Source organism: Drosophila teissieri, chromosome 2L (genome assembly GCF_016746235.2).
Source record: "Drosophila teissieri strain GT53w chromosome 2L, Prin_Dtei_1.1, whole genome shotgun sequence".
NCBI lineage: Eukaryota > Metazoa > Arthropoda > Insecta > Diptera > Drosophilidae > Drosophila > Drosophila teissieri.
In genome coordinates this window covers 26312050-26339705 of record NC_053029.1, presented here as the reverse complement: position 1 = coordinate 26339705, position 27656 = coordinate 26312050, and the positions used below count along the sequence as shown (strand labels likewise).

Sequence of the window (27656 nt, the reverse complement as noted above, 5' to 3'; positions counted from 1 at the left end):
CAGTATGAGGGGAACTTGGCGATGACGGAATTAAGACGAAAACGCTGTCCTGCATTCAAAGTGTGCATATTTGGAAGTTCGGTTTGAGCCTCGTCTCCAGTATCTAATTCAGATACTTCTCCTATGGGATCTAGCAACTGATCTAATAGTCCAAAGGAACGCCAATAATCAACGCCTAAATAAACATCCTGACTCAGATCAGGGATAATAAAAAATTCCATCGGCTTGGTTATATCTCGATATGTAATGTCGGCAACGAACTTGCCGATCACTGGACAGTTAGAGCCATTAGCCGTTTGGATGACTCCAGAACATTTTCGAAATTGAGGGCTGTTTCTAAGAGCAGCAGCAGCTGATCGTGGAGCCTGAATCCAACAAAGCTTTATATTGGTTTTTTCCTAGCTTAAGATCGGTGTAAAGTCGCTTATCGGACTTAGATATTATTGCCGAGACTAATCTTTTGCGGGTTGATTTAATCTTTTTCCAAAACGTTCTCAAACGCAAGGTAGATCGTTTTGGTCTCAAATTTAAATAAATGCTGTCAACTTCGGAAATTATACGTTTCTTAGCGGCTTTGTAATTAGCTAAACGTAAATGAAAAGGCAAGTGGGGGTCTATTCCGGTTTTAATTAAATTTGGTTGGCTTTGTTCTGCTACTTGACTGAAGTCTGTTTGAGCACCACTATCTACGGTAATTACTTTGGATGCGACAAGTGGGTTCTGTTTGCCGCATCCCTCTGATAGTTTTCCTGAGGGTTACAGGTCAGACATTTGGGCTTGAAGGTATTCTTAGCCCCACAACCGTAACAAAAGATGGTTCTCTGTTCTAAACAGTCATCGAACCGATGTCCCGGCCTTTCGCAATTCCAACACATCAATCGCTTGTGTTGAATGGCGGAAACATTCTCGGGAACCTGTTCATCAACCTCAGTTGCAAAATCTGCTATACGCGGACGCGCTTCAAATTTGGACTTGATTGACTGTGTTCGCAAAATTTTATGGAATTGCTCGTGAGTACGGATTTCCTCACGAAGACTGGCTAAGTTGTTTATGCCCAAGTGCATAAGCTCATAACGAAGGGAAGATTTTGAATTATGAATATGAATTCGTACGAGTGAGCGTTCAGAAATTTCCTTGCTAAGCCTACCAATCTCTCTACAGCGAATTGGAAATCCTCAAAAGATTCCTGATCACCCTGTTTTCGAGAATTGATTAATTCCCGGACGTCAATATCGTCATCGATATCTTCAAACTTTTTACGAAACTCATTACAGAATGTTTCCCAAGAAAAATTTTGTTCCCGAGAACAATAAGTGTAGATTATCGCATAGAAGCTGATAATCACTATCCAAGTTCTGGACTGCCAAAGAACGAGTTCGGTAGAGAAAGTCCTGTGCTGACATGCCTTCCCTACCGCTATTAAATTTAATCCTCCAGCTTTGAATAACGCCTGCAGCTTTATCCAAAGAGATTTTAGATGTGTTTTTGGATATATCTTGTGGATTGCTTAAACCATTAAGTGAAGATGATGCAGCTGGAGACACGATGAAAGGTCTATTATTGGGTCTTAAACTTTGATGTGGTTCAACATGTTCTGCTCGGTTTATATTTAGGGCAGCTAGTTGAGCTTGGACCGCCTTTTCGAGGTTCGAGGCGAGTAAGCCATTTATGGATTGAAGAAATCGGTCTTGACTAGCTTTGATAGCCTCTCTAACGAGATGAGTGACGTCATCTCTATTCAAAACAGAAGAGCGAGTATCTTCTTTGTTTTTGGATACAACAGTTGGACGGGTTTCGATAGGAAGTCCGTCATTATTTCGAATCACTGATCGAGTATTCATACCCCTCCTAGGAGTTGCTCCTCTACCTCTTTTATTGGTGTCTCTGGGACTAACCGTGGAATCCCTAATCGAATTAAGAGAAGGTGGAACAGCCACGCTGACAACCGTAGCGTCTTGGATCTCAATATCCAGTGTATTGTTCAGATAAGTTACCTGGGTTGGAGTACAAGTACTTTTGCACTCAGGACATTGCGGGATAGCTTTGAAGCTGTCTACAACGCATTTGTTGTGGAATTTATGATTGCAGGGCAAAACTGCAATTAAATCAATATGTTCCATTACTTCGTGGCAAAGTCCACAGAACGGATCTTGAATGGGGATTTCATTACTGCGATAAACTCCGTTTTTTTTTTTTTTTTTTTTTTTTTTTTAAATGTTTTGCTTTTATTTATTGAATCTTCTCATTTACGAGACTAACAATAAGTGTATCAAATCTTATACTATAACCTAACTAGGAGTCATGTAGACTGAAACAGTGGCCCTGACAAGTTATGGCTGGGTTGGAAGGTCTGTACGTTGCAAGCGGGTTCGGCTGGAGACCCGAGTCAAGACCCTTGCTAGAGGATTTGGGTGGACAGAGAGTTTTTCATTGTAGGACGCTTTATGCTTGTCTATTTCATCTTTTACTGCGAGAATGCCGAGGTCCCTGTGGATGTTTTGGTTACGAATATACCATGGTGCCCCAGTGATAGTTCGCAGTATCGTTGATTGGGCAAATGATTCGGCTCTATCTTTGTCGCTGCGGGCCCAGCACCCTGAAGAATTCCTTATAGAGGTGACGGTTTGAATTGGAGAGCTTAGATTTGGGTGAGCCCTCCACAAGGGATGCTTTGTACTAGTTGGCGAGAGTTTTCCAATATATTTAAGTTGTTCATTTTCAGCTTCTTGCTTCAGGGCCCGGTTTAGATTGCGGGTGGCTTCAGTAAGACGTTGCTTTAAACATGGCGATCTGCTGGTTTGCCACGCTCGTCGGAGACGCCTCTTTTCCAGAACCAGCTGTTCAATTTGCCGGTTGGTTTTGAACTTCTTAAATTCCCCATCCTTCCGTTTAGGGGTTGAGATCCTAGCTGCTGTAACGAGTACCTCTTCCAGTGCGGCGGTGGAGCAGTCGATGTCCGCTTCGATATTTAGTTGGGGAGTTAGCTCAATGTGGGAACTCACATACTTTCTGTATTTCATCCAGTTAGTGTTGTGCGACGTCAGCCTGTGGGGGTGGTCCGCAATTTCTGGGCTTTGAAGAAGGCTTATCAACAAAGGCGAGTGGTCAGATGAGAGATCCGGTAGTGCTATGGCGCTTATTAAATTGCGTGGGATGTTTTTTGTCACCGCGAAATCAATTAGATCTGGGATCTTTTTTGGGTCTGCAGGCCAATATGTGGGGCTACCAGGAGAAACGTAGTCCAGTTTATTGCTCACCTTTATAAGTGCATTATACAGTTGCCTTCCCTTGGGAGTCACGAGGCGTGATCCCCAGTGCGTGTGTTTGGCGTTGTAGTCTCCTGCGGCTATGAAGCGATCCCCCAGAGTGTTGTAGAAGTCCATGAATTGACCTTCAGAGATGCAAAGGTTGCCGTTTCCTGAGATCACTTTTATGGACGTGGCTTGCAGGTAATTTGTTGCAAACCTTTGATGAAAGTGGTGTTTGATGCGTTCTCTGATTAAGATGCCCGTTTCGCCGTGGGCCTTGCCATCCGGATGATCTGTGCGGTAAAAGGTATAACCTCTTATATAGAAGTTATATCTCCCTGTGAGGTGCGTTTCAACCAGCAGCATGGCGTCGATGTGATTTACGTTTAGGAATTGAGTTATTTCAAGTTTATGCCGTGAAATACCGTTGGCATTCCACATGGATGTACGTAGGTTAGTCATTTATTATTTGGACTGTTGTGCTACAAGCAACTGAATTACCATGTTCTGGTTCTGAACAAGGGTTTGCATGGTTGTTTTCATGAATGACATAAGTTCCATCATACTTTGTTGCATGGTGAACATCATAGATTCCAATTTGTTTTGCGGCTGCACTGGAACCTGCTGAGCATTTTCTGAGTGAGGCTGGGGCGGATTTTCCATGCCTGTTCTTAGTGCTTCGGCGTAGGAGATTCCCTTGGTTGTATCTAGCTGCCCAAAAGATGATCTGGCTGCCTTGGCGAAATGTTGTTGGTGCGTAGCTGTCGCTCGTCGCATGCGACTCTTCAACTCCTTGTAGACCGCACAGCCTCTGTAGTTTGCCGTATGGTTTCCTCCACAGTTGCCACATTTTTTCATTTGGGGGTCTTCTTTGTTTGCGGGGCAGTTTACGGAGTTGTGGAAGTCTCCGCAGACTACGCAGACCGTCCGAAGTGTGCAGTATGTCTTGGTGTGTCCATACTCTTGGCAGTTTGTGCATTGAACAGGGCCGTTGCGTTTGTGGGGTTCTTCCACGGTGATTCTTTGATGCAGTAAGAGCTGCAGCTTGTAGATCGGGTGCACTTCGTTTTTCTTTAAGGCTTTGCTATCTGGTTCGAGCTCGACCTTGAAAAGTGGTTGCGGTTTTTTGTTTCTGTTAACAATATTGCTAACATTTTTGGCACAGAAGCCCCTGGCCTTAAGGGCTTCTTGAATTTCAGAGGGGGTGACGTCAGGTTCTATACCTTTTAGCACAACTTGCAGTCCCTTGCTGCTTTTTAGTTGATAGGTGTAAAAGTTCTTTTTTGTGTCTTCCAGGTACTTAGACACAGCTCGGAAGTGTTCTTCGGACTTCGTTAGAACCTTTGTTTCGTGTATGTTCCCTTTAATAAGCGGAACAACATGGAAATTCTCGTCCACGACCAGCGCAACAATTTTGTTGACCAGGGCGCTTGAACTTTTTTCCCTTATGTAAATAGGTGGGGGCTTAGGTTTCCTTTGGGTCTCCTGCCCCAACTCTGGTTGTTGTTGTCCGCCTCTGCTAAGATGGAGAATCGGTTTTCATTGGAGCTCCTCGTTTGATTGGTGCTTTTGTTGGTTCGATTGATCTTTGGTTTATTGCCAACCGTGTTGGGTGGATTAAGCTTGCGCTTAATCTGGATGTAGCGGTCCATACCGGTCTGTATAGCCGGGACCGCTTGTTGCTTATCGAGGCTAACTGTTTTTGTTGCCATTTTATTTTGTTGTGCGGCCGTTGGGACCGAACTCGCAGTATTGGTAGTTGGTTTAATTATTGGTGGTGAGTTTGCTGCAGAAATTTTAGCACTGCTTGTTGTTGGAGCTTCATTCAGCGAAGCCGGCGGTGATGGGGTTTGGCATTGGTAACTCCATGATGCGGGAGTTGGGGTGAGCAGAGAGGGTGAGCAAGAGCTGGCTCTCTTGCTGTCGACGGTCAGTTGAGTCGAGTTGCTCTTTGTCGACTTCTGATTTTGATCTATATCTCTAGTTGAGAAATAGGAGTAGCAAGCATTTCTTGGGTTGACGGAGCTTCTACGCTCATTCTTTTGATCGCTGCTCATTTTTTCGAGCTTGTTATGCGTGGCACTTATTTGTTTAAATTAAATTAAATAAAATTTTGAATTTAATTTTGAAATTACGCGCCCAACGTTCGCACCTCAGCACTGGTCTTACAGTTGATGTGGCAACGCCACTCGCTCATGAGCCCTCCGAGATAAGTTGGCAGCGCTGTCAGCTGTTTTATCAGCTGCAAAAATTGCAAACTTATATATTTTGCTAACCACCTGCAACACGCGGTCATTCAGCACGCCTAGGTTACGCGCAGAACTATGGCACAAGTCCACCGTTTGTTTTTGCAGATTTGCCGCTAACACTGTTCAGCACAACCACGTTAACACGAGATTTTCGCGCAGCGCTATCGAAAGACGTCCGCTTCCACGAATGTGTAGACTTTCTGCGATTTTAAAATTATAAAAGTATATCCAACAAATTTGTCGCTTTACAAAATGCCGAAACCTAAAACATAAGTTGAGCCAATGTAACGCCAAATGTATAATCAATAAATTGTATCCTTACTGATTATGATGATTTACGATGATTTCTAATATATTGTTCTATAGTTCGATTTGTATTAAAAGGTGAGTATCAATCCGGTCAGATTATCAAAATCTTTCTATATATCTAAATTTCCAAGCGTGACTCTCAAAATCAAATCCAAAGTTACTAAAGATTAACTTTTAAACATGTAGATGTTTTTAGAGACGGTTTAATTTGGTCGACCAATCCAGAAAATTCCGAATTGCAATCGCAATTCAACAATATTAAATCTGTACTCCTCGAGTACAAAACTACTAAAAGATAAAATTCATTTCTCAGTTTCGCTTGGGTTTTTCAATTCGTAAATTTAAATTAAAACCAATATTCCACAAGACGATTTTCCGAGTGTGTAACAAAAAACTTTTGTTACAAAGAAAACCTTGTTTGAAACACAAAATAAATTGATATTTAATGGGTGCGTTATGCGAGCAAATAGCCACGAAGCTAACTATAACATTTATACATATGTTTTGAGTATAAATATCTAAAGGATTTTAACAGGTGTACTTGGGCGTTGGGCGCCAATTGTGTAGTGTCCAGTCCTTTTACTTTTTTTAAATTCTTCCTAGACAGAGCTCGGCAGTGTGTACTTCTAGCATTTGCCCTAACTAGCTCGACGGATGGGGCGGGGTTCTTGTCTACTCTATAATTCATGGGAGCACCTTTTCACAATACTTTAAGTGCACGGTTTCAAATGAACAAAAATGAACAGGATATGTATAAAAAAAAATGAAATAAATATTGTAAGTCCCAATAAATAGATAGATTGACAGAAACATTCGGTTCCGATTGACTCTAGGGTATGAGATGTTAACTTTACCCTATTGTACACCCTCCCCACCTTTACAACAGCGGATAAAATATATGGGTTGTCCCTTGAGCTAACGTTAAGAAAAACAAGAGAGAACGCTATAGTCGAGTTCCCCGACTATCTGATACCCGTTACTCAGCTAGTGGAAGTGCAAAGGAGAGTTTTTGGCGGTTTGTGGGCGTTAGAGTGGGCGTGGCAAAAAGTTTTTTGGCAAATCGATAGAAATTTACAAGACTAATACAAAAATGAAAAAATATCAAAACCTTTTTCAAAAGTGTGGGCGTGGCAGTTTTAGGCGGTTTGTGGGCGTTAGAGTGGGTGTGGCAACATGAATCGACAAACTTGCGCTGCGTCTATGTCCCTGGAATCTGTACGCTTAATCTCAACTTTCTAGCTTTTGTAGTTCCTGAGATCTCGACGTTCATACGGACGGACAGACAGACGGACAGACAGACGGACAGACGGACAGACAGACGGACGGACAGACGGACATGGCCAGATCGACTCGGCTAAAATCCTGATCAAGAATATATATACTTTATATGGTCGGAAACGCTTCCTTCTGCCTGTTACATACTTTTCAACGAATCTAGTATACCCTTTTACTCTACGAGTAACGGGTATAAAAATTAAACCTTCATTTTAATATATTAATTGTTATAATTATAATTCTTAAATGATAATCATAATGAAGGATAAACAAAATTAAAGAAAGAAAAATATAAGTAAATCATAGTATTTTAAATAATCGAAAATATAAGAAATAATGCATGGTTTAAGTTTAAAACAAGAGAGAACGCTATAGTCGAGTTCCCCGACTATCTGATACCCGTTACTCAGCTAGTGGAAGTGCGAAGGAGAGTCTTCATCACTGACAGTTTTTGACGGTTTTTGGGCGTTAGAGTGGGCGTGGCAAAAAGTTTTTTGACAAATCGATAAAAATTTACAAGACTAATACAAAAATGAAAAAATATTAAAACATTTTTCAAAAGTGTGGGCGTGGCAGTTTTGGCCGGTTTGTGGGCGTTAGAGGGGGCGTGGCAACATGAATCGACAAACTTGCGCTGCGTCTATGTCTCTGGAGGCTGTATGCTTACTCTCAACTTTCTAGCTTCTATAGTTCCTGAGATCTCGACGTTCATACGGACGGACAGACAGACGGACAGACGGACAGACGGACAGACGGACGGACAGACGGACATGGCCAGATCGACTCGGCTATTGATCCTGATCAAGAATATATATACTTTATATGGTCGGAAACGCTTCCTTCTGCCTGTTACATACTTTTCAACGAATCTAGTATACCCTTTTACTCTACGAGTAACGGGTATAACAAGAGAGAACGCTATAGTCGAGTTCCCCGACTATCTGATACCCGTTACTTAGCTAGTGGAAGTGCGAAGGAGAGTCTTTAACACTGACAGTTTTTGGCGGTTTGTGGGCGTTAGAGTGGGCGTGGCAAAAAGTTTTTTGGCAAATCGATAAAAATTTACAAGACTATTACAAAAATGAAAAAATATCAAAACCTTTTTCAAAAGTGTGGGCGTGGCAGTTTTAGGCGGTTTGTGGGCGTTAGATTGGGCGTGGCAACATGAATCGACAAACTTGCGCTGCGTCTATTTCTCTGGAGTCTGTATGCTTAGTCTCAACTTTCTACCTTTTGTAGTTCCTGAGATCTCGACGTTCATACGGACAGACGGACGGACAGACGGACATGGCCATATCGACTCGGCTATTGATCCTGATCAAGAATATATATACTTTATATGGTCGGAAATTCTTCCTTCTGCCTGTTACATACTTTTCAACGAATCTAGTATACCCTTTTACTCTACGAGTAACGGGTATAAAAAAAAGAAAGAAAATGGCAACATGAATCGATAAACTTGCGCTGCTTCTATGTCTCTGGAGTCTGTATGCGTAATCTCAACTTTCTAGCTTTTGTAGTTCCTGAAATCTCAGCGTTCATACGGACGGACATGGCCAGAACGACTCTGCTATTGATCCTGATCTAGATTATATATCTTAATATATATAAATCTCGTGTCACAATGTTTGTCGTCAATGGACTCCTAAACCACTCAACCGATTACAATAAAATTCGCACACCATGTGCAGTTCGATCCAACTTGAGAGATAGGATAGTTTAAATTCTGGAAAAAGTCAAAAGAAAAGCGGGAAAACCGTTTTTTACATGCAGCGCCATTTCTAAAACATAGGATGTCATTCTTCTCTGCTCATTTTGTTTTATTTAATTCATGAGACAAACAAATTGATTTCATTGACATGTACTTTTTTTGGTGACAATATTGCTCGTTCTGTCAACCAATCGTGATTTCTGTGATTTTGAATTATATTTGGAAAAACGCTTTCTATTAATTCCCCTTTAGATTGTAGAATTGTACAAAAATTGTTTGGCAAAGTGATCAAGCCATTTGTATTTGGAACGTTGCCACTTCCGATTTCTAATAATTGCTTCGAAAACCGTTCTGCAGATTTATCATAGTGCTATTGAACACGCATGTTTATTTTCAATGTCAATTTTTGGACATATCGCCACAGGAAATAATACTTCAAGCAAGCATTGATCTGATCCGCTAACGTTGCACGTGGAATGACGGGCAATGTTTGTCGGAAATCTCCTGACAAAAATATTATTGCAACACCCAAAATTTGTTGATTGCGACGTAGATCTTGCATTGTTCTGTTTAATGCTTCCAGAAATTTTTTATGGGTCATTCTTCTTCTTCTTCCTCCTTCTTCTTCTGACTTCTTCATGCTCCTTATTCCTTCTTCTTCTTCATCCTCCTTCTTCCCCCTCCATCTTCTTAATCCTTCTCCTCCTTCCTCCTCCATCTTCTTAATCCTCCTCCTTCCTCTACCTTTTTCTTCTTCCTTCTTCGTCTTCCTCCTCCTTCTTCTGAAAACCTGCGTGATTGTTGATGCTTTAGTCTTCTTGCTTTATTGCGTTCGGCTAGTGTATCTTCTAATTGATGAAGAAGAAGGAGGATGAGATGAGGAAGTCGAAGAAGGTGGAAGTGGTGAGTTTAACCTCAAATGCACGGTACACATAATTAACACAGTTCTACTTACCACCTCAAAAACAAATGCCTGCTGTTACAATTTATTTATGAACCAAATAAAGTTTGTCTCATAAATTAAATAAAACGAAATGAGCATAGAAGAATGACATCCTATGTTTTAAAAATGGCGCTGCATGTAAATAACGGTTTTCCCGCTTTTCATTTGACTTTTTCCAGAATTAAACTATCCTATCTCTCAAGTTGGATCGAACTGCACATGGTGTGCGAATTTTATTGTAATCGGTTGAGTGGTTTAGGAGTCCATTGAGGACAAACATTGTGACACGAGATTTATATATATTAAGATATAAATAGCAGTTGAATAAAGCTTTCCTTCTTCTGTTCTTGGAGTCCAACTAAAATCAACGTATTCTGCGGCGCACTTGGTTCTATCAAAATCCAATAGGTTATGGGCCCAGGACCCTTAGCAGAAAAGAAGTTAATGTGGAACCTGTCCGAGATAATTCTCATATGTTGAGAGAAGCCGATTATTACTGTGTGTATTGATCGTTAAACTAAATAAAATAAAAGAAACGTAAAATGAGTCTTACGTATAATAAAGACAAATTGGGTGAGTCCAATTATGACTCGTGATGTGTGCAGAGGAAAAGTGTATTGGTGCATCAAGAATTATGACTCGTGATGTGTGCAGAGGAAAAGTGTATTGGTGCATCAAGAACTGTGGTCAGTGATTTCGGAAGAAAAATTAGAAGAAGACGCCAATTACAACCTAAAAGATCAAAAGGCCTTAACCGCAATTACGCTATCGGTTAAATCAAGCGAATTTACAAACATAAAAAAATGTCAATCTGCCAAGGAGGCCTGGACACAATTAAAAGAAATTCATCAGCCATCGGGACCTGTGAGAAAAGTATCTTTGTTTAAAAAATTATTATATATGCGCATGACTGAAGATGAGAACATGCAGCAGTACCTAACAAACTTTGCAAATGTTTTCGATTAATTGACTGAGATGGGAACAGTTTTGCAAGAGGAAGCTTACCAAAGTAAGCTAATTTGAAATTTTCTTTTGATGAACTTCCAAGACTAACTAATTTGAAAATAAAGTTACACGAAGAAAGTGAGCTCCGAAAAAATTGTGACGTAGCTGAAAACGACGGAACTGTACAAGCCTTTGTTGCGCATTGAAAAACTGTTTCGTGAAAAAGAGTTACAGCGGTTAATCAAATAAAAATGATAGTGAAAGAGGGCTGAAAAATAAACTACGGTCCAAAAAGAACATGAAGTGCTACTTCTGTGGTCGTAAGGGTCACCTTCAAAATGAGTGTAGGCTTAAAAGAGGAGAAGATAAATCTAAAGACGAGAGTGCCAAAGCTTTTTTCTCACTATGCAGCTTGAGCAATAACGTTTCACTCAATGAAACTATATGGTGCCTTGACAGTGGAGCGACGGCACACATGTGTATGCGGCGGAAATTATTCGATCGGTTCGAAAAATATAATGATAAAATACATCTCGCGGGCAACAAATATGTTTTTGCAGAAGGTCGCGGAAATATAAAACTAAAAACACACAAATGTGAAATAACCCTTAAAGATGTACTGTATGTTCCGCAATTGCATATCAGTTAGCTAAGCTGTAGATAGCGGCTGTAAAGTGATATTTAAAGGGAACTGTGCTCTAATAAATAATAAAACCAACGAAAACTGGCTGAGGGCAATAAAAGTGAACAATTTGTTTTTGTGTGAAACAAAAGAAGATAATTACATGTTATACTATGGAAACGGTGATCAAAAAGAACTAATAAAATGGCATAAACGGTATGGGCACTTAAACGTTAACAGTTTAATACAACTAAGTGCATGGATTAAAATTTAACACAAATTTAAAAAATATTGACTGTACAGTGTGTTTAAAAAGTAAAAGCTGTGCGTTACCATTTACGCATTCCGAAAATAAAGGCAAGGAGCTTTTGGAAATCGTCCATAGTGACGTATGCGGACCTATTAATATACCATCGATCGGTGGCTCAAAATATTTTGTATAATATTTCATTAAACATAAATCGGAAGTCATAAACATTTATAAATCGTTCAAGAAAATAGCTGAGTGCCAAACGGGAAAACAATTAAAATATTGCGAAGTGATAACGGAACTGAATATGTTAATAACGCGTTCGATAATTTTTTGGAAGAAAATGGAATTCTTCGGCAGTTTACTGTTCCTCATACACCCCATGGAATGGAAGAAAACCTACAGTAAGCCATCTTCAAACTTTCGGTTGGATACTCTGACATATCCAAAGCTTATCGCCTGTACGATAAAGTCGCCAAGAATATGAACGTGAGCAAAGATGTTCGTTTTATAGAGCCTATGGAAGAAGCTTCTCATAAAATTGAATTTGTTTCAAAGCAGTTTACTAATGATACAATTTCAGATAAGGGCGAAATGCAAGATAACACGGAACTCCTAACGATCACTAGGGAAATGGCAGACGACAGCGGCGAAAATGCAGAAGACGTCAAAGATGACAACGATGGTGCAGCAAGTACTGAGCAGCGTGGCAGAGGAAGACCAAGATTGATCAGGACTGGAATCAAAGGGAGACCAGCGAAGCAGTACAATTCAGTCAACAAAAATATTGACTGTACAGTGTGTACAAAAGAAGCTTTGGCCAGCGACAACACTGATGAGTGGCGGGCGGCAATGCAAGAGGAGTATAACGCGCTAATAAAGAATGAGACTTGGAAGATAGCAACCTTGCCCCCAGGCCAAAAAGCCATTGGATGCCGGTTGGTATTTGCGATAAAAAGAGGCGCAACCGGTGAAATCGAGCGTTACAAAGCAAGACTGGTGGCGAAAGGTTGCGGACAAACCTACGGAGTAAACTACGAGGAGACATTTTTACCTGTGGTCAGATATGCCACAATTCGAATGGTCTTAGCAATAGCGGCTGAGCTGGAACTGCATGTACATCAACTAGACGTGTCAACAGCATACCTCAATGGAGACCTCACTGAAGACATCTTTATGAAGCAGCCAGAACAATTTGAGCTTGGCAATGATCGGGTTTTGAAGCTCAAGAAATCCCTGTATGGACTCAAACAGTCTGGTCGAATGTGGAATTTGAAGCTAGACGAGATGCTACAAAGATGTTACACGCTTTACAGCGTGCGCAAGCGAACCGTGCTTGTATACATGGCATAAGGGCGCTATCACCAACATAATAGCCGTTTACGTTGACGACCTTATGGTCTGCTGTTCAGACCTTGGTGAGTTAAAGGAGATCAAGAGAGTAATTTCTAATATATTCCAGATTGTCGATAAGGGGCCGATACACCAATTTCTTGGCATGAGCATTGAACGAGATGGGTCAACTGGCATAATTACTAAAAACCAACAGCAACATATTTTGCAACTCTTGGAACAGTACTGCATGACAAGTTGTCGCACCACTTCAGTACCGTTGGAAGCAGGCTTTCAACCCAAATGCAAAAGTCAATCCTGTCAGCTGGTGGACCAGATGGAGTACCAATCAATTATAGGGTCACTCATGTATATAGCCATCTCAACACGTCCTGATATTTTGCACTCGGTGTGTAAGCTATCACAACGAAACACCAACCCACATTCAGAGCATTTAGCAGCAGCAAAGCGGATACTACGATACTTAAAAACTACGCTGGATTTGAAACTGAAATATCAAAAGACTGGGCAAATGGCTATGTCGACGCTGATTGAGGTGGAGACTCTACAGATCGGAAATCGTATAGTGGTCATGTCTTCATCTTAGGAGGCAGCACTTTTTCATGGGAAAGCAAGAAGCAGACGTCGGTGGCATTGACCAGCATTGAGGCTGAATATATGGCACTTTCCCAAGCAGCAACAGAAGCAGTATATATAAAAAAGTCTTAAATGAAATGAATTTGTATTTAAATGAGAATCCTATTACTATATATGGAGATAATTTAAGCGCTATGAATTTAGTTAAGAACCCTGTTTATCATGCAAAATCAAAACATATAGATATTCGTTATCATTATGTACGAGAAATTTATAGTGAGAAGTTGATTAAACTTAAATATTGTCCAATAATATAATATTATATTATAATAATAATATAATAGTAATATAAGAATAATATATAAGGTTGTCAAATATCTCCCTTCCGCCTTTTTGTCTTTTGAATTTCGCGGCTATGTACAAAGCGCTACAGAGCTCGTATCTGGCAATACTAAACATAATTTGAAAGGTCTTGACATAACCTACAAAACGACGCTATGCATGATTAGTTTGGATATTGCGTTCAACAGTTATAGACGTGTAAACATGGAGTTCACTAACGCCGAAATTCGCGCTATTTTAAAGTTTTCCTTCGTTAAAGGCAAATCCGCTAGAGAAACGTTCCGTGAGATTAATGGTGTTTTGGGGGATGGTACTCTATAACTTCGAACCGCGGAAGAATGGTTTCGACGATTCAGAGCCGGTGAAAACGACACCATGGATAAGCCAGCCGGCGGAAGACCTGTGACGACAAATACCGATCAAATCATGGAATACATCGAGTTAGACCGGCATGTGGCATCTCGTGACATCGCCCAGGAGATGGGAGTTAGTCACCAAACCATTTTAAACCATCTGCAGAAGGCTGGATACAAAAAAAAGCTTGATGTTTGGGTGCCGCATGATTTGACGCAAAAATAATATAATAATATAATAATAATATAATATTAATATAATAATAATATAATAATAATATGATAATAATTTAATAATAATATAATAATAATATAATAATAATATAATATTAATATAATAAAATAAATAAAATAATAATAATATTGTTGGCGGAACTCATATTGTCGGTCATTGTTTATTGTTTGTTGTTTATTGTTGGCATGTGAAGTAGAAAAAATTTGAAGTCTAGTGTAAGTTAGTTTAGGGAGCATAATAAAACTCTCTCTCGCTCTTTGCGAATTCGCCCCGTCTTCGCCAACCTCTGTTAAGCTAGGCCTTAGAACACATATGTTAAATAGAGATGAAGTCGTAAAATTGAATTCAACACGAGCACACGCATTTTTTCGTTGTCGTGGTTCCGAAATTAACTAATTATTCTTGCCACCAAGTTCTATCAATATTTTAATAAACTAATTAAATTCTTTATGGCGCCCCCGGGTGGACAAGAATTAGTTTAAACAAATTAAAGTGAAAGTGACACATATATAATATATAATAATATATATATATAATAATATAAAAGTGCAAAATAAAAAAAATAAAAAAATTGTTCTTTGTTTTTTTTTGAGTGCAATAAATAAATATATTGTTGCCCGCGACGCGCTATTGTGTTTAAACAATAAATATTTCTTAAACATATTCCGTGTCGGTCGCGAAATACCCTGCTTCCGGAATTGCCGCCACCACCGAGGGAACTTTTAAGGAAAGTGGCCGCTAAAATTAGCATTCGGAAATCACAGGTATTTGTGCAAAAAATTGAAAGCTAGAGTTATAGACAAATTTAATGTTTATTGTCTTGTGCTGGAATATTGCATCTCGCTTTCAGTTCTTGGCACATACATATGTACGTATCAATATAGTTTGGTTTTATAAATTTCTAATTATTGATTCGAAGGTTATTAAATTATATTGTCGGTCTGATTTGAGATAATTTGTTTCGGCCATTTATTTATTTAATTCGGAAATAATATTTAATTAATTTAATTTAAAATGAGCCTAGAAACCAAAAATAAATCTGTTCTGGAAGAGCTGAAAAGCAAGCTCCAAAGTCGGGTTAGAACAATTTGCCGATTAAATGAGCGATTAAAAACGGGATTGATTCCGATATTAGAGGAAGAATTGAAATGTCGACTAGAAAACTTAAATGCTTCAATTAGTAAGGCAAATCAATTACAAGAACAGATAGAAGACATAGATTGTAGCGATGAATTTAGCGACGAGTTCGAAGAGCTTTGAATAGTGACCAAGGCAAAAATAATGTCCCTGTTGTCTGCCTTGAAGGTAGCAAGAGTCAGCGAAGCTCCGGGATCAGCTGATGTAGCTCCAACTCGTGCGCGACTTCCGAATTTGGCATTGCCAAAATTCAGTGGAGATTATTCGGAGTTCTAAAATTTCATCAGCCTTTTCGAAACTTTGGTTCATAAAGACGCCAGCATTCCAGTTATCGAAACATTTAACCATTTATTTTCATGTCTCTCTGGTGAAGCTTTAGGAACAGTTAAAGCTTACCAAGTCACCGAGAGCAATTACGAAAAGGCACTAGCCAGTTTAAAAAAGGTTTACGATAACGAATGCTTCATCTTTATGAATAATATATCAACATTGTTTAGTCTGCCTAAAATATCGCATCAGTCCGCTTGTTCCTTGAGAAACCTTATCGATACTGTTTCTTCGATTTATGGTTCTCTGTTATCGATAGGAGATGATACAAAAATATTTCCATATTTCTACAAGTCAAAAAAAATTTATATGTTGACAGGAGCAGAATCATTTTTCGAATTGCTAGCTGTTGGTCAAATTAGACAAGGTCCTGACTATCCAACTCAACAAAAGACCCTTCTTGGTTGGGTTGTTTCGGGCAGATACAAGTCTGCAGTCCCGAAACAAGTTGTGAATAGTTTCAGTTGTAGTGAAGAACCTTTAGTATCGATTGACAGCACACTACAGAAATTTTGGTCGCTGGAGGAATTGCCAAATCCAAAGAAAATTCTGTCGCCTGAGTACAAGTTATGTGAAGACCATTATAGGATGACTACTCAGGTATTGCCATCAGGTCGGTTTGAAGTTAGGCTGCCGTTAAAATCAGATCCAAATGGATTAGGCAACTCCTTCGAGGTTGCAAAACGGCGGTTTTTGTCGCTTGAGCGAAGGTAAACTCGAGATCCTAACTTGAAGACCATCTACTTGGAATTCATGGAAGAATATCTCGCCCTAGGTCATATGTCGCCTACAGACAACAAAATCCCTTCCACTCCACATTATGTCATTCCCCATCAATGCGTGTTAAGGCCCCAGAGTACGTCAACAAAGTTGCGCGTCGTGTTCGATGCGTCCTGCAAAACATCGTCTCAGGTGGCCTTAAACTACATCCTGATGGTGGGGCCGACAATTCAAGAAGAGTTGTACTCCACTCTACTCCGCTTCTGGCTACACAGGTATGCCCTGAATGCCGCTGTAAAAAAGATGTATCGCCAAGTAATGGTTAATGAAGGGGATAGGAAGTTTCAACTCATAGTGTGGAGGAGAGACCCCTCTGAATCCTTGAGATTATACAAGCTCAACACCGTCACATATGGTACTGGACCAGCCCCATTTCTGGCTATTCGGTGTTTAAAGAGGTTGAGTGAATCTGCTAAATGTTCATTCCCTAGAGCTGCCGACGTAATTGGATTCGATTTTTACGTCGATGACATGTTAACTGGTGCTGCATGCGTAGAGGAGCTAAAGACAATTAAGTCTGAAGTGTCTCAGGTTCTTCAAACAGCAGGTTTTGAATTGACAAAGTGGTTTTCAAACTCACCTGAGGTCACTGCATCTGAGAGCACAGTTAAGTCGATACCTATTTCGGATTCAGAGTCAACTAAGGCGTTAGGAATATCGTGGTTGCCTAGCGAAGATGCCTTCAAGTTCAAAATTGACACTTCTGTCATGGGTCTCCGAGCGACAAAACGGAACATACTATCGGTGACATCGAAGCTGTTTGACCCCCTCGGCTTGTTAAGTCCCATTATGATTAAAGGAAAGATCCTATTGCAGGAACTCTGGCTTAATAAGTTAGATTGGGATGAGTCAATTTCGATGCATTTGGAAACAGCTTGGGATATCCTAAAAAGCACTCTGTCTCAACTGGATGAGATATCGATTCCTCGGTTCGTGCATACCGACCCATTGTCACCGGTACAGCTACATGCCTTTGCCGACGCCTCCATGAGAGCTTATGGAGCTTGCGTCTATATGCGTAGCAAAACTTCCGAAGGTTTTAAATTATCGTTGTTAACTTCAAAGTCAAAAGTAGCGCCGCTCAAGACCAAAACTCTCCCAAGGCTAGAGTTATGTGCCGCTCACCTTCTCGCAGATCTCTGCCATAGAATCAAATGCTTATTAAAAGTCCCTATCAAACGAATTGTATACTGGTCGGACTCTGAAGTTACTCTTCACTGGATTCGATCTCATCCATCTTCGTTGTCGACATTCGTTTCGAACAGGGTAGCGGAGATTCAAGAATGGTCAGGAGAAGCTACATGGTGGCATGTTCCCACAAAGCAGAACCCAGCAGATATCGTTTCGAGAGGTTGTGACGTCGACGAGATAGGGCAGTCGATCTGGTTCACTGGCCCACCATTTCTGAAGGACGAAGAAGAAAACTGGCCCAAAAATGCGCATTTCGAGCCGGATGAGGAAGTCTTGCGTCAGGAAGCTAGGAAGACTGTGGTCGGGCTGACCGCTGCTGGTCAAATTTCCGATTAGCTGGATGTTATCGAGGGGTTTTCGTCACACCTCAAACTGCTTAGAGTGTTCGCTTATATGTTCCGCTTTATAAGAAAATGCAAAGACAAGAGTATAGTTTTCGAAGAAACTCTGTCACCGACTGAATATAATGAAGCGTTTCATAAGATTGTCGAAATAGTACAAAAGCACGAGTATCAAGTAGAAATTGAAAAGGTTCGTAAAGGCTCCAAGGTCGGCCCAAGTCTTCAGCGATTGAACCCATTCATCCATGAAGATACAGGCACTTGGTGCAACTTTTCGTTGTTGCGAGTTGGGGGGCGACTAGCTAACGCTCCTATATCATATGATGCCAAGTTTCCCTTGCTGTTGACGAAACGTTCGCAGTTTGTGCAGAGCTACGTCCGGCATTTGCACCATTCCAATTTTCATGTCGGCCCTCGAGCACTTGTGAGCATCCTACGACAGCGTAATTGGACCGTAAACGTTCAGGAACTCTGCAGTCAGACAGTTCGATCATGTGTGCGCTGCTTCAAATGCAAGCCTCGACTGATGACACAAATTATGGGAAATCTACCCGCAGATAGACTCCGTGCTCTCCGCCCATTTGCGATATGTGGCGTTGATTTTTGTGGCCCTGTCTATACGACATTAAAAATTCGAGGAAGGCCCCCGTATAAGTCCTACATAGCCTTATTTGGACATAGCCTCCTGGCTCTTCGCGATCGGATCGAGGAGCAGGCGGACGCAACTCGCGAGTTCGCATCAAAAAGCGGATGCGAATTTGCGTTCACACCCCCTCGGGCTCCGCACATGGGCGGACTATGGGAGGCAGGTGTGAAAACTGCAAAGCACCTACTCCTACGAGCGGTGGCAGCGCACTCCTAAACGCCGAAGAGCTGGCAACAGTCCTCGTCGGGATCGAGGCCACGATGAACTCGCGGCCCCTCGGAGCGCTCAGCCAGGACCCAAGCGACGGAGAGGCGCTATTTCCCGGGCACCTGCTGACAGGCGGGCCGCTCATCGCAGCACCAGCACTCCGGACCCCGGACCAGGCGGGTCTCAGTTGCTTGCGGCGATGGCGGCTTGTCTCGTCAGTCAGGCAATTAATTGTTTAATTGTTTTGCCGTTAGTATTTTTCAGTTATGCCCTTTTTTGGTAAACTGGATGCAATTCTGTCCAGTGTATGGTGATGGTCCCTCCTCCGCTGTATGGATCTCTTGTAGATTTTCACTAGCTTTAATAGAGCCAGAAAGATCAATAAAGCAGCGATGAATTCCAGGGTATGCTGCACCCCTGCTATTTCCTGCTTGTGGTCGACAACCTCCACTGCGTTGATCACATTTGCTGTGTTGTCGGAGGCTTTAGACTCCTTGCCGCCCATCCTGAGATTTTATTGGAACTATGGTCTTCCTTCAAAGGGTGTTTCTTGTTAGTCCTGGAGTCTTCCAAAGTAGGTACTGTTATTTTAAGGGTTGATAGCGTCCTTGACCTGGACATTGGAGACTCATTTATTGTCGACTTACATTTTCTTTGTCGCAATCCATCTGAGTCAACGCGATGATAGTACCCCTTCCCCTGCTTTAAATTCTGGTTGTGAATCTTCAAAGTTTTACGATCTCACGAAAAGGGTGTACGTAACACAGCAGTTGAGCAGGTATTAGGCCTGATTAGGGGGGAAGAAAGATCGAACATAGAAGTTATAGCACTCCGAGCTGTCTCAAGCAAGATAGGAGGGGCGGTGGATAAGGTCCTGGATTTGGACGAGTCAGAGTTAAATTGGGATCAGATCAAGAGAATATTGATCTCCCACTTCAAAGACAAAAGATCTGAGCAGACTTGATAATGGAGCTGACCCATATCAAGGAAAAGAAACTGGACGTAGGCTTATGACTCTGAAGAAAGCTTTGGTGAGTTTAACCAAAACAGCTGCTGAGGGGCGAGAAAATTAAATCGTATGAGGAAATGGTGCTCAACGCCTTTATTTCGGCCTTAAAGGGACCGATAGGAGTAACCATAAGGCACATGGGGGTCCCGAATATAGCCAAGGCTTCAGGGCAGGTAATTTCAATCAGGGGGATTCTACAGGCTATCAAGGACCATATTGCAATTACCAGAACGGAAACTCCAGATGGAATCAGAACCGAGCCGAGGTACGCAGTGGAACGGTTATAACAGTAACAATTATAACAACAGCAATTATAGTAACGGGAATAACAACAACGGTTATAATAGTAACAATTATAACAACAGCAATTATAGTAACGGGAATAACAACAACGGTTATAATAGTAACAATTATAACAACAGCAATTATAGTAACGGGAATAACAACAACGGTTATAATAGTAACAATTATAACAACAGCAATTATAGTAACGGGAATAACAACAACGGTTATAATAGTAACAATTATAACAACAGCAATTATAGTAACGGGAATAACAACAACGGTTATAATAGTAACAATTATAACAACGGGTATAACAACAATGGCAGTTAGCGATTGAACCACCAACAAACACAGAAGGCAGCGGCCAGTCCAGCAGGTCCAGGAATTCGAACAATTCGGGACAGTCCAGACAGTTTTATATTTCAAAACAATTTTAAGAGATCTTTTAATTCGAGCGGCACTGCGGATAAGAACGGCGGTTGAGCCTCGATCATTGGCCAGCTCCATAACAACATCCACAGGATATTTAGGAACTAGGAAAGGCCATTCTACGTTGCCCTATTTATTAGTAAAGATTACACTAACAACAACCAAGCCGCAGAAAAACACAAGAAAAAAATCCGAAGAATGAATAAACCAAACGAATAACATTTTTTTTAGAGGTGGTCCATTGCCGTGGCCGGGGAGAGCAGGTTCGAAATAATACCCTTTTAAGGGAACGAACCATTGCTCAGATAGAAATGGGAACGGTAAGAGTGATACAAACATACCAAACCTATATCCACATCGTAAAGTTGCAAGAATATAAGGAAATAATAGATGGGATAGAGAGGACACTTGGGAAAATCGTAGATGAGTCTGGAACAAGGGACTTAGTTATATCACTGAGGAATATATTACAGATGTTGAAAACTGGATTAGAAGGAATATGGCCGAAACACAGAAGAGCAAGAGGGTTGATCAATGGATTGGGGTCGGTAGTTAAAGCAATAACCGGGAATTAAGACGCGAATGACGTCGAAAAACTAGAAGGGGAAATAAGGAGGATGAGAGAGGAATGACGCCGAAAAACTAGAAGAGGAAACAAGGAAGATGAGAGAGGAAGAGGAAAGGTTGAGAGAGAGCATAAGTTCACAGGAGAAAACAGGCAACAAAGTCAATTTCATGTTTAAGAATTTGATGTAATACATAAACGAAGAGCAGAGTAGAGTAAATACATTTATTAACAACTATAACAATGGCGTACGTAATTTGTAGAATAGGACAGGAGGATTTATAAGTCAGAATATATTTATAGAATTTCGCTTACTATGAATATGTTAGGATTGAACTTGAATGACGTGGCCGAGAGCCTGTTGTTGGAAAAGTTAGGGGTGATTTCCAGATTTCTATTCGACAAGAAAGAAACGGACAGGTGTGTCCACGAATTAGAGAGTCAAGGGATACAATTATTGTCTGACGAACATATGTATGAATTTTTGTAGTTAAGCGCTATCATTAATGACACAGACATACTATTTTCAATTAGATTGCCTTTATTTAAGAAAGATATATTTTCATTCCGAGGAGAAATACCTCCAAATTATATGGTGATTCATGGGAATGAAATACATTACTATAAGGAAAAATGTCAGTTAGTAAGGAACATTTATATATGTAAGAACGATATAAGTATAAGTCAAATCAATTCGAAATGTATTACAAGACTGTTAGGTGGAAAGGAAGAGGAATGCGAAACGAAGGACGTCGTATTGTTCGCAACGATCTTCGAAGCGGAGGACGGCTACATCGCAATTTTCAACGGAGGAAATGTAAAACTGCAGACGGATTGCAGTTATAAGATATAAGATATAACCTTATAAGATTCACCCATTGCAAGGCGATGGTAACCAACGTGCAGTACGAAGCGGTGGAGAGACTTGGCACAGCAGAGTTGAAGGGGGACATACCTCGGATAGAGACGATTAAGAGGAACAGGACAACCCAGGAGTTGGGAATACACGAGCTGAGGATGGAAGACCTGGAAACAAAAATACAGATCAGCAGGATACAATGGGGAAACAAGATCCATACAACAACGACCTACACGATGCTCGGTGTACTGGTAATAGTAATATTCGTCGTGGCCTGCTTCCCGAAAAAGACAACAATCTTTAAACAAGAGGTTACACCACATGCCACCTTCACACCCACCATCGCTTCACCTGCTACGATAGCAGCAGCTATACCCCCGCTATGGTCGGTAGTTCAGTCTGAGGGGGAAGGAGTTACCGCCTCAGCATTTACCCTCAACGGTCTCCCGCCAAAGCCGCCTCGACAACCGGAGATCTAGAGGGCCCAAGAACTACTTCGTTACTACCCACTTGAATCGATGAGTAGTCGTATCGAGTAACACTGGAATTGCTGAATCAACACAAACATCGGGCCAAACAGAACCTCTTGCAACACCGAATCGCATCAGCTCCACTTCTACTTTTCGGGTGATCAGCATATTAAAATAAGCACAATGTATCAAACCAAATTTTAAAGTACGAGAAAGAAATGAAAGAAATCATTCAGATTTGCGAACTCAATTCCAGCGGACGTTTCATTTGGGAAACAACTTCAGCTAAATCTTCAGCATTCCACTCCCCGAACCTACTGAGGGAACTAACTCGCGCAAGACAGATGGATTATAAATTAAAACGCAATGTAATGAAAAATTACGAAACTTTTTATTTTTCCTTAAATGTTAGTATTGGAAATTAAAATTTATACGGTTTTGAATAGGGCAAATGAGAGCCCTCACTCTGAATACACTGAAGAAGACGTTTATTGAAGTTTTCGTGAACTCTTTGGAGCATTTCAATGGGTAGTTCGGCGATATTGGCTCTGTTGTTTTTCTTGAAGTCTTTTAGGGTCCTGGGAAAAAATCGCAAGGGGTGTTGAAGTGTTGAAGTCTCTCCTTTGCACTTCCAATAGCTGAGTAACGGGTATCAGATAGTCGGGGAACTCGACTCGAGTTCTCTCTTGTTCTTGCCTGCATTGCATGAAATGGATCTGGACGTCGTCTGGTTTCAGCATCAAAATCGCGGCATGAAATACTCTACGCCATCATATCCGCCAAGCAGCACTGCGGTTCCATGATAGGCACGGGGACCAGCAGGATCCTCTTCGATAATGGTTACCCATCTATCGGCCCTCGTGTCATAAGTTTCGATGCATCCTTTTGATGTGCCACCGCTCCAGTCGCCAATCGCAAAGATATTTTTTCACAGTTTTGTTAGTCCTGCAAATTTCTCTCGATTTTTCTCAATGCCAATATGTTACCGGCAGAAGGAGTCGATCTGGCCATGTCCGTCTGTCTGTCCGTATGAACGTCGAGATCTCAGGAACTAGAAAAGCTAGAAATTCGAGATGAGATATTTGAAAAATGTTTTGATATTTTTTTTACATTTTTGTTAGTTGTGTAAATATCTCTCGATTAGCCAAAAAAACTCATCAGCCTGAGAGGCGATTTGAATTGGCCGCGCTGTCCACCAGATTGTTAGTCGTGTAAATTTCTATCTATTTGCAAATAAACTTTATACCACTCCCACAAACCGCCCAAATCTGCCACGCCCACACTTTTGAAAAATGTTTTGATATTTTTTTACATTATTGTTAGTTGTGTAACTATATCTCTATTTGCCAAACAACTTTTTGCAACGCCCACTCTAACGTCCACAAGCCGCCAAAAACTGTCAGTGTTGAAGATTCTCCTTCGCACTTCCAATAGCTGAGTAACGGGTATCAGATAGTCGGGGGGGAACTCGACTATAGCGTTCTCTCTTGTTTTTTTTTTTAGTATTTGTCTTTTATTGATATGCTCCAAAAAAATTTAGTTACGCCTATTCTAACGCCCATAAGCCTTAAAAAAATTCGAACTTTGTTTTTAACTATATTTTTTTTTAGTCAATTTCTATCTATATGCAAAACAGATTGTTAAACACTAGCTGATTAACGGGTATCAAGGAACTCTCTCTTGTTAATTTTTTAAAAATGACTGCCTCACCTCTCACTAGCTGATTAAAATATTCATATTTAAATGTCGGAACACGCGACATTAGTGTGTCTTAACTTTTTTTTTTAATTCTGTATAAATCAATATTGGTTATCATTTTATAGTGCTTCATGGAAGAGGTTAAGGAACACCCGTACGTCTTGCAATGTGAAGCCGCTAAGCCGCTTATTGTTGACACCTTTAAATTTATGTACGACCTGGACTTTTTGAATCCTCAGGCAGACGAGGTAATGTTAATTTTCTTTTCCCAACTATAAGACACTAAATTTTATTATTTTAACCAAAGCTTACCACTCCACCATTGGCAATGCCAAGGCTACCGCATGAAGTGATCTTCGCGATTGGCGGCTGGAGCGGTGGTACATCAAAAGGATGCATCGAAACTTATGACACGAGGGCCGATAGATGGGTAACCATTAACGCAGAAGATCCTGCTGGTCCCCGTGCCTATCATGGAACCGCAGTGCTGGGTTTTAAAATATTCTCGATTGGCGGATATGATGGCGTAGAGTATTTCAACACATGCCGCGTTTTTGATGCTGTAAAAAAAAAATGGAACGAAATCGCGCCGATGCATTGCAGGCGCTGCTACGTCAGTGTAACAGAGTTAAATGGCATGATATATGCAATCGGCGGCTACGACGGTCATAACCGCCTGAACACCGTTGAGCGGTATAATCCTAGGACCAACCAATGGTCCGTTATCCCACCAATGAACATGCAACGTTCTGATGCCAGCGCCTGCACTTTGCAAGAACGCATCTATGCCACAGGGGGATTCAACGGCCAAGAGTGCCTGGACAGCGCGGAGTATTATGATCCCATAACCAACTCTTGGACTAGAATACCTAACATGAATCATCGTCGGTCTGGAGTGAGCTGCGTGGCTTTTAGGAACCAGCTATACGTTATCGGCGGCTTTAACGGTACAGCGCGTCTATCTACCGGAGAACGCTTTGATCCGGACACGCAGACTTGGCATTTTATCCGTGAAATGAACCACTCGCGCAGCAACTTTGGACTTGAGATTATCGACGATATGATCTTCGCTATCGGCGGCTTTAATGGAGTCTCCACGATCTCTCATACGGAATGCTACGTAGCAGAAACAGATGAATGGATGGAAGCCACAGATATGAACATTGTTCGCTCCGCCTTGTCCGCAAATAACATAGCTGGGCTCCCAAACAAACGAGACTACATACACAAAGAGCGGGATCGTCTAATGGAAGAGCGACGTCAGCGTCTTATGGCAACCGCCATGGCTCGGGAGAATATTGCACATGGCAATGCCACGCAGATGTTAGTGGAAAACAATGACAGAGTCATGGATAACTACGAAAGTCCTGATGAAGAAGACGAGGCTGATGAGCAACAGCAAACATCACTACCAAGGCGGATTATTCCACCCTATGTAGGGCAGCAAAACGCTGCTGAAACGGCACCAGTTCAACCTCAATTGGTGTTTGCTGATCAACTAAATAGAGTAATGGAGGATAGGGCTCTGGACAACAATAGGCGTATTCATGTGCAAATGCGTAACCAACGCCATGGCTCCCATCATGAAATTCGTCGTCGTACATAGGAGTTGGCGTCGACATGTTGTTCGGATGCGAAAAAATAAATGTTCTTAATAAGAGTGCAGATGATGCGTTAGCGTGTGGCAAGATTTCTTTAGCTTTAAATATGTAGCCCACGTCCGTTAGGCTCATATTTCGAAACTATTACACAAAGAGAATTACAAGGGTCAGAAAGCGTATGTCCATATACCAAATTAAGAATATAAGACTCGGCATTTTTAATTTAAAATTGAATTAACAAGAAATTAGACAACCTAATTAATATCTGTAGTTTACATCAAAATTTAATGCAATATCTAAAATAAAGCACTACTAATTAGCAGGAATCCAGAATAAACAACTAAACAATTTACTATTATTGAGTTTTCAACGTTACCCTCTTACTTTCTTTCGAAAAGCTACGCGTTTTTATTTATCTGCCAAATGATTGCCTCCACTTTTGCCAATGTCTATGCTTACATATACAAGTTATGTCCTTTGTCAGGACTTCCATAGGCCTATACCTAGTCATAGAGGTTCGGTCCTGGCCCGCTGTGAATCCTCAAGTGAGTGGCAGCGAAGCAGCTGTGAATTCCCAAGTGAGTGGCAGCGAAGTTTAATTCAACGTTATAATTGTATTCAAAAATTTTAAACTTAAGTAGTTAAGTGTAAGTACTCCATTCGCCGGCCCAATTCGTTTTGCCTCAGCAGTTGGTAATACCTTGTTGCTAATCCTCGGTAGGCTTAGCTTGACTAGCTTGATCGTCGCCGTGCTGAGATGGCACGGGGTGTGGGGGGAAAGGTGGATCCATCAGTAAAAGCTCCACCGTTAACTTACATACATACAAAATTATTCTTATATTTATAAATTGGTTTTTATGCACTTTTCATGTACTTTGATTCATAAAAATGTTTCGATTGTGTGTTGAAAAAAAGTTTTTCGAGGAGATCGTAAATACTAGTGAACAACGCGACGCAAAGTAAGCAGCAAGGAAGCTACAGCCGCGAAAGTCAGCGAAAGGACAAGAACGCAACGTCGAGACGTTCGGGAAAAATCATCACTGTGGTCCATTACCACAAGGCACGACTAGTTTAAGACGACATCCTAGACCGCGAATCGAGACCAGACCCTGTCGTTGACCCGGCGAATCTGGTAGTTTTTAAACAGGCGGGCCTATTCCTAGCAAGAACCCGCGTGCGTGATTACGGTGAAAACCCGGTCGACTGTTTTAGAGAATTCGTAACGTTAACCCTGCGGTCGCCCGGTGGAACTGACGCGACCTGTCAGAGCAGACGTGGGGTCAACGTAATGTTGTATCGCCTGGCGGTTGTCTGGAAGACGCAGTCATTAGTTACCTCGAGTTCGCGGTACGACAGTAATTGCTAACCAGGTCTCTAGCACCCGAGAGAGGCAGGACTGCGGAAACGAATCCAGGGAACCAATCCATGTACGCCCGCAAAAGCTAAAGGGAAGGACTCGTATTTCACTAGGCGTCTTGCTTTCCTAAGTTAAACAGTCCACCTTCTCGCCACCAATCACAATCGTGACAGCGACAGTGCTTTGGTAAGCTAGCATTGAGGCGAATGAGAATCCCAAAACAGACAGTTCAATTAAAGTGCAAAACGTGCAAAATAAAGATCAACGAAAAGTGAACTGCAAAGTGTTGTGATTACGTTTGTCACATCTGGCGACCAAAACGTGATTATCTCAGCAGTTTACA

General features: G+C 41.3%; 1 protein-coding gene across 2 annotated transcripts in view; it reads left to right on the top strand.

The window, feature by feature from the left end:
- Positions 1-26283, top strand: part of LOC122626232 (kelch-like protein 10) — a 168651-nt gene extending 142368 nt beyond the window's left edge. For both annotated transcript variants that reach the window (XM_043806408.1, XM_043806409.1), the window contains 2 exons: positions 24481-24603; positions 24663-26283. In XM_043806408.1, the coding sequence (XP_043662343.1) occupies positions 24481-24603; positions 24663-25961 (1422 nt within the window). In that variant the 3' untranslated portion in view covers positions 25962-26283. The remainder of the gene's footprint in view (positions 1-24480; positions 24604-24662) is intronic.
- The last annotated feature ends 1373 nt before the right edge of the window (positions 26284-27656 follow it).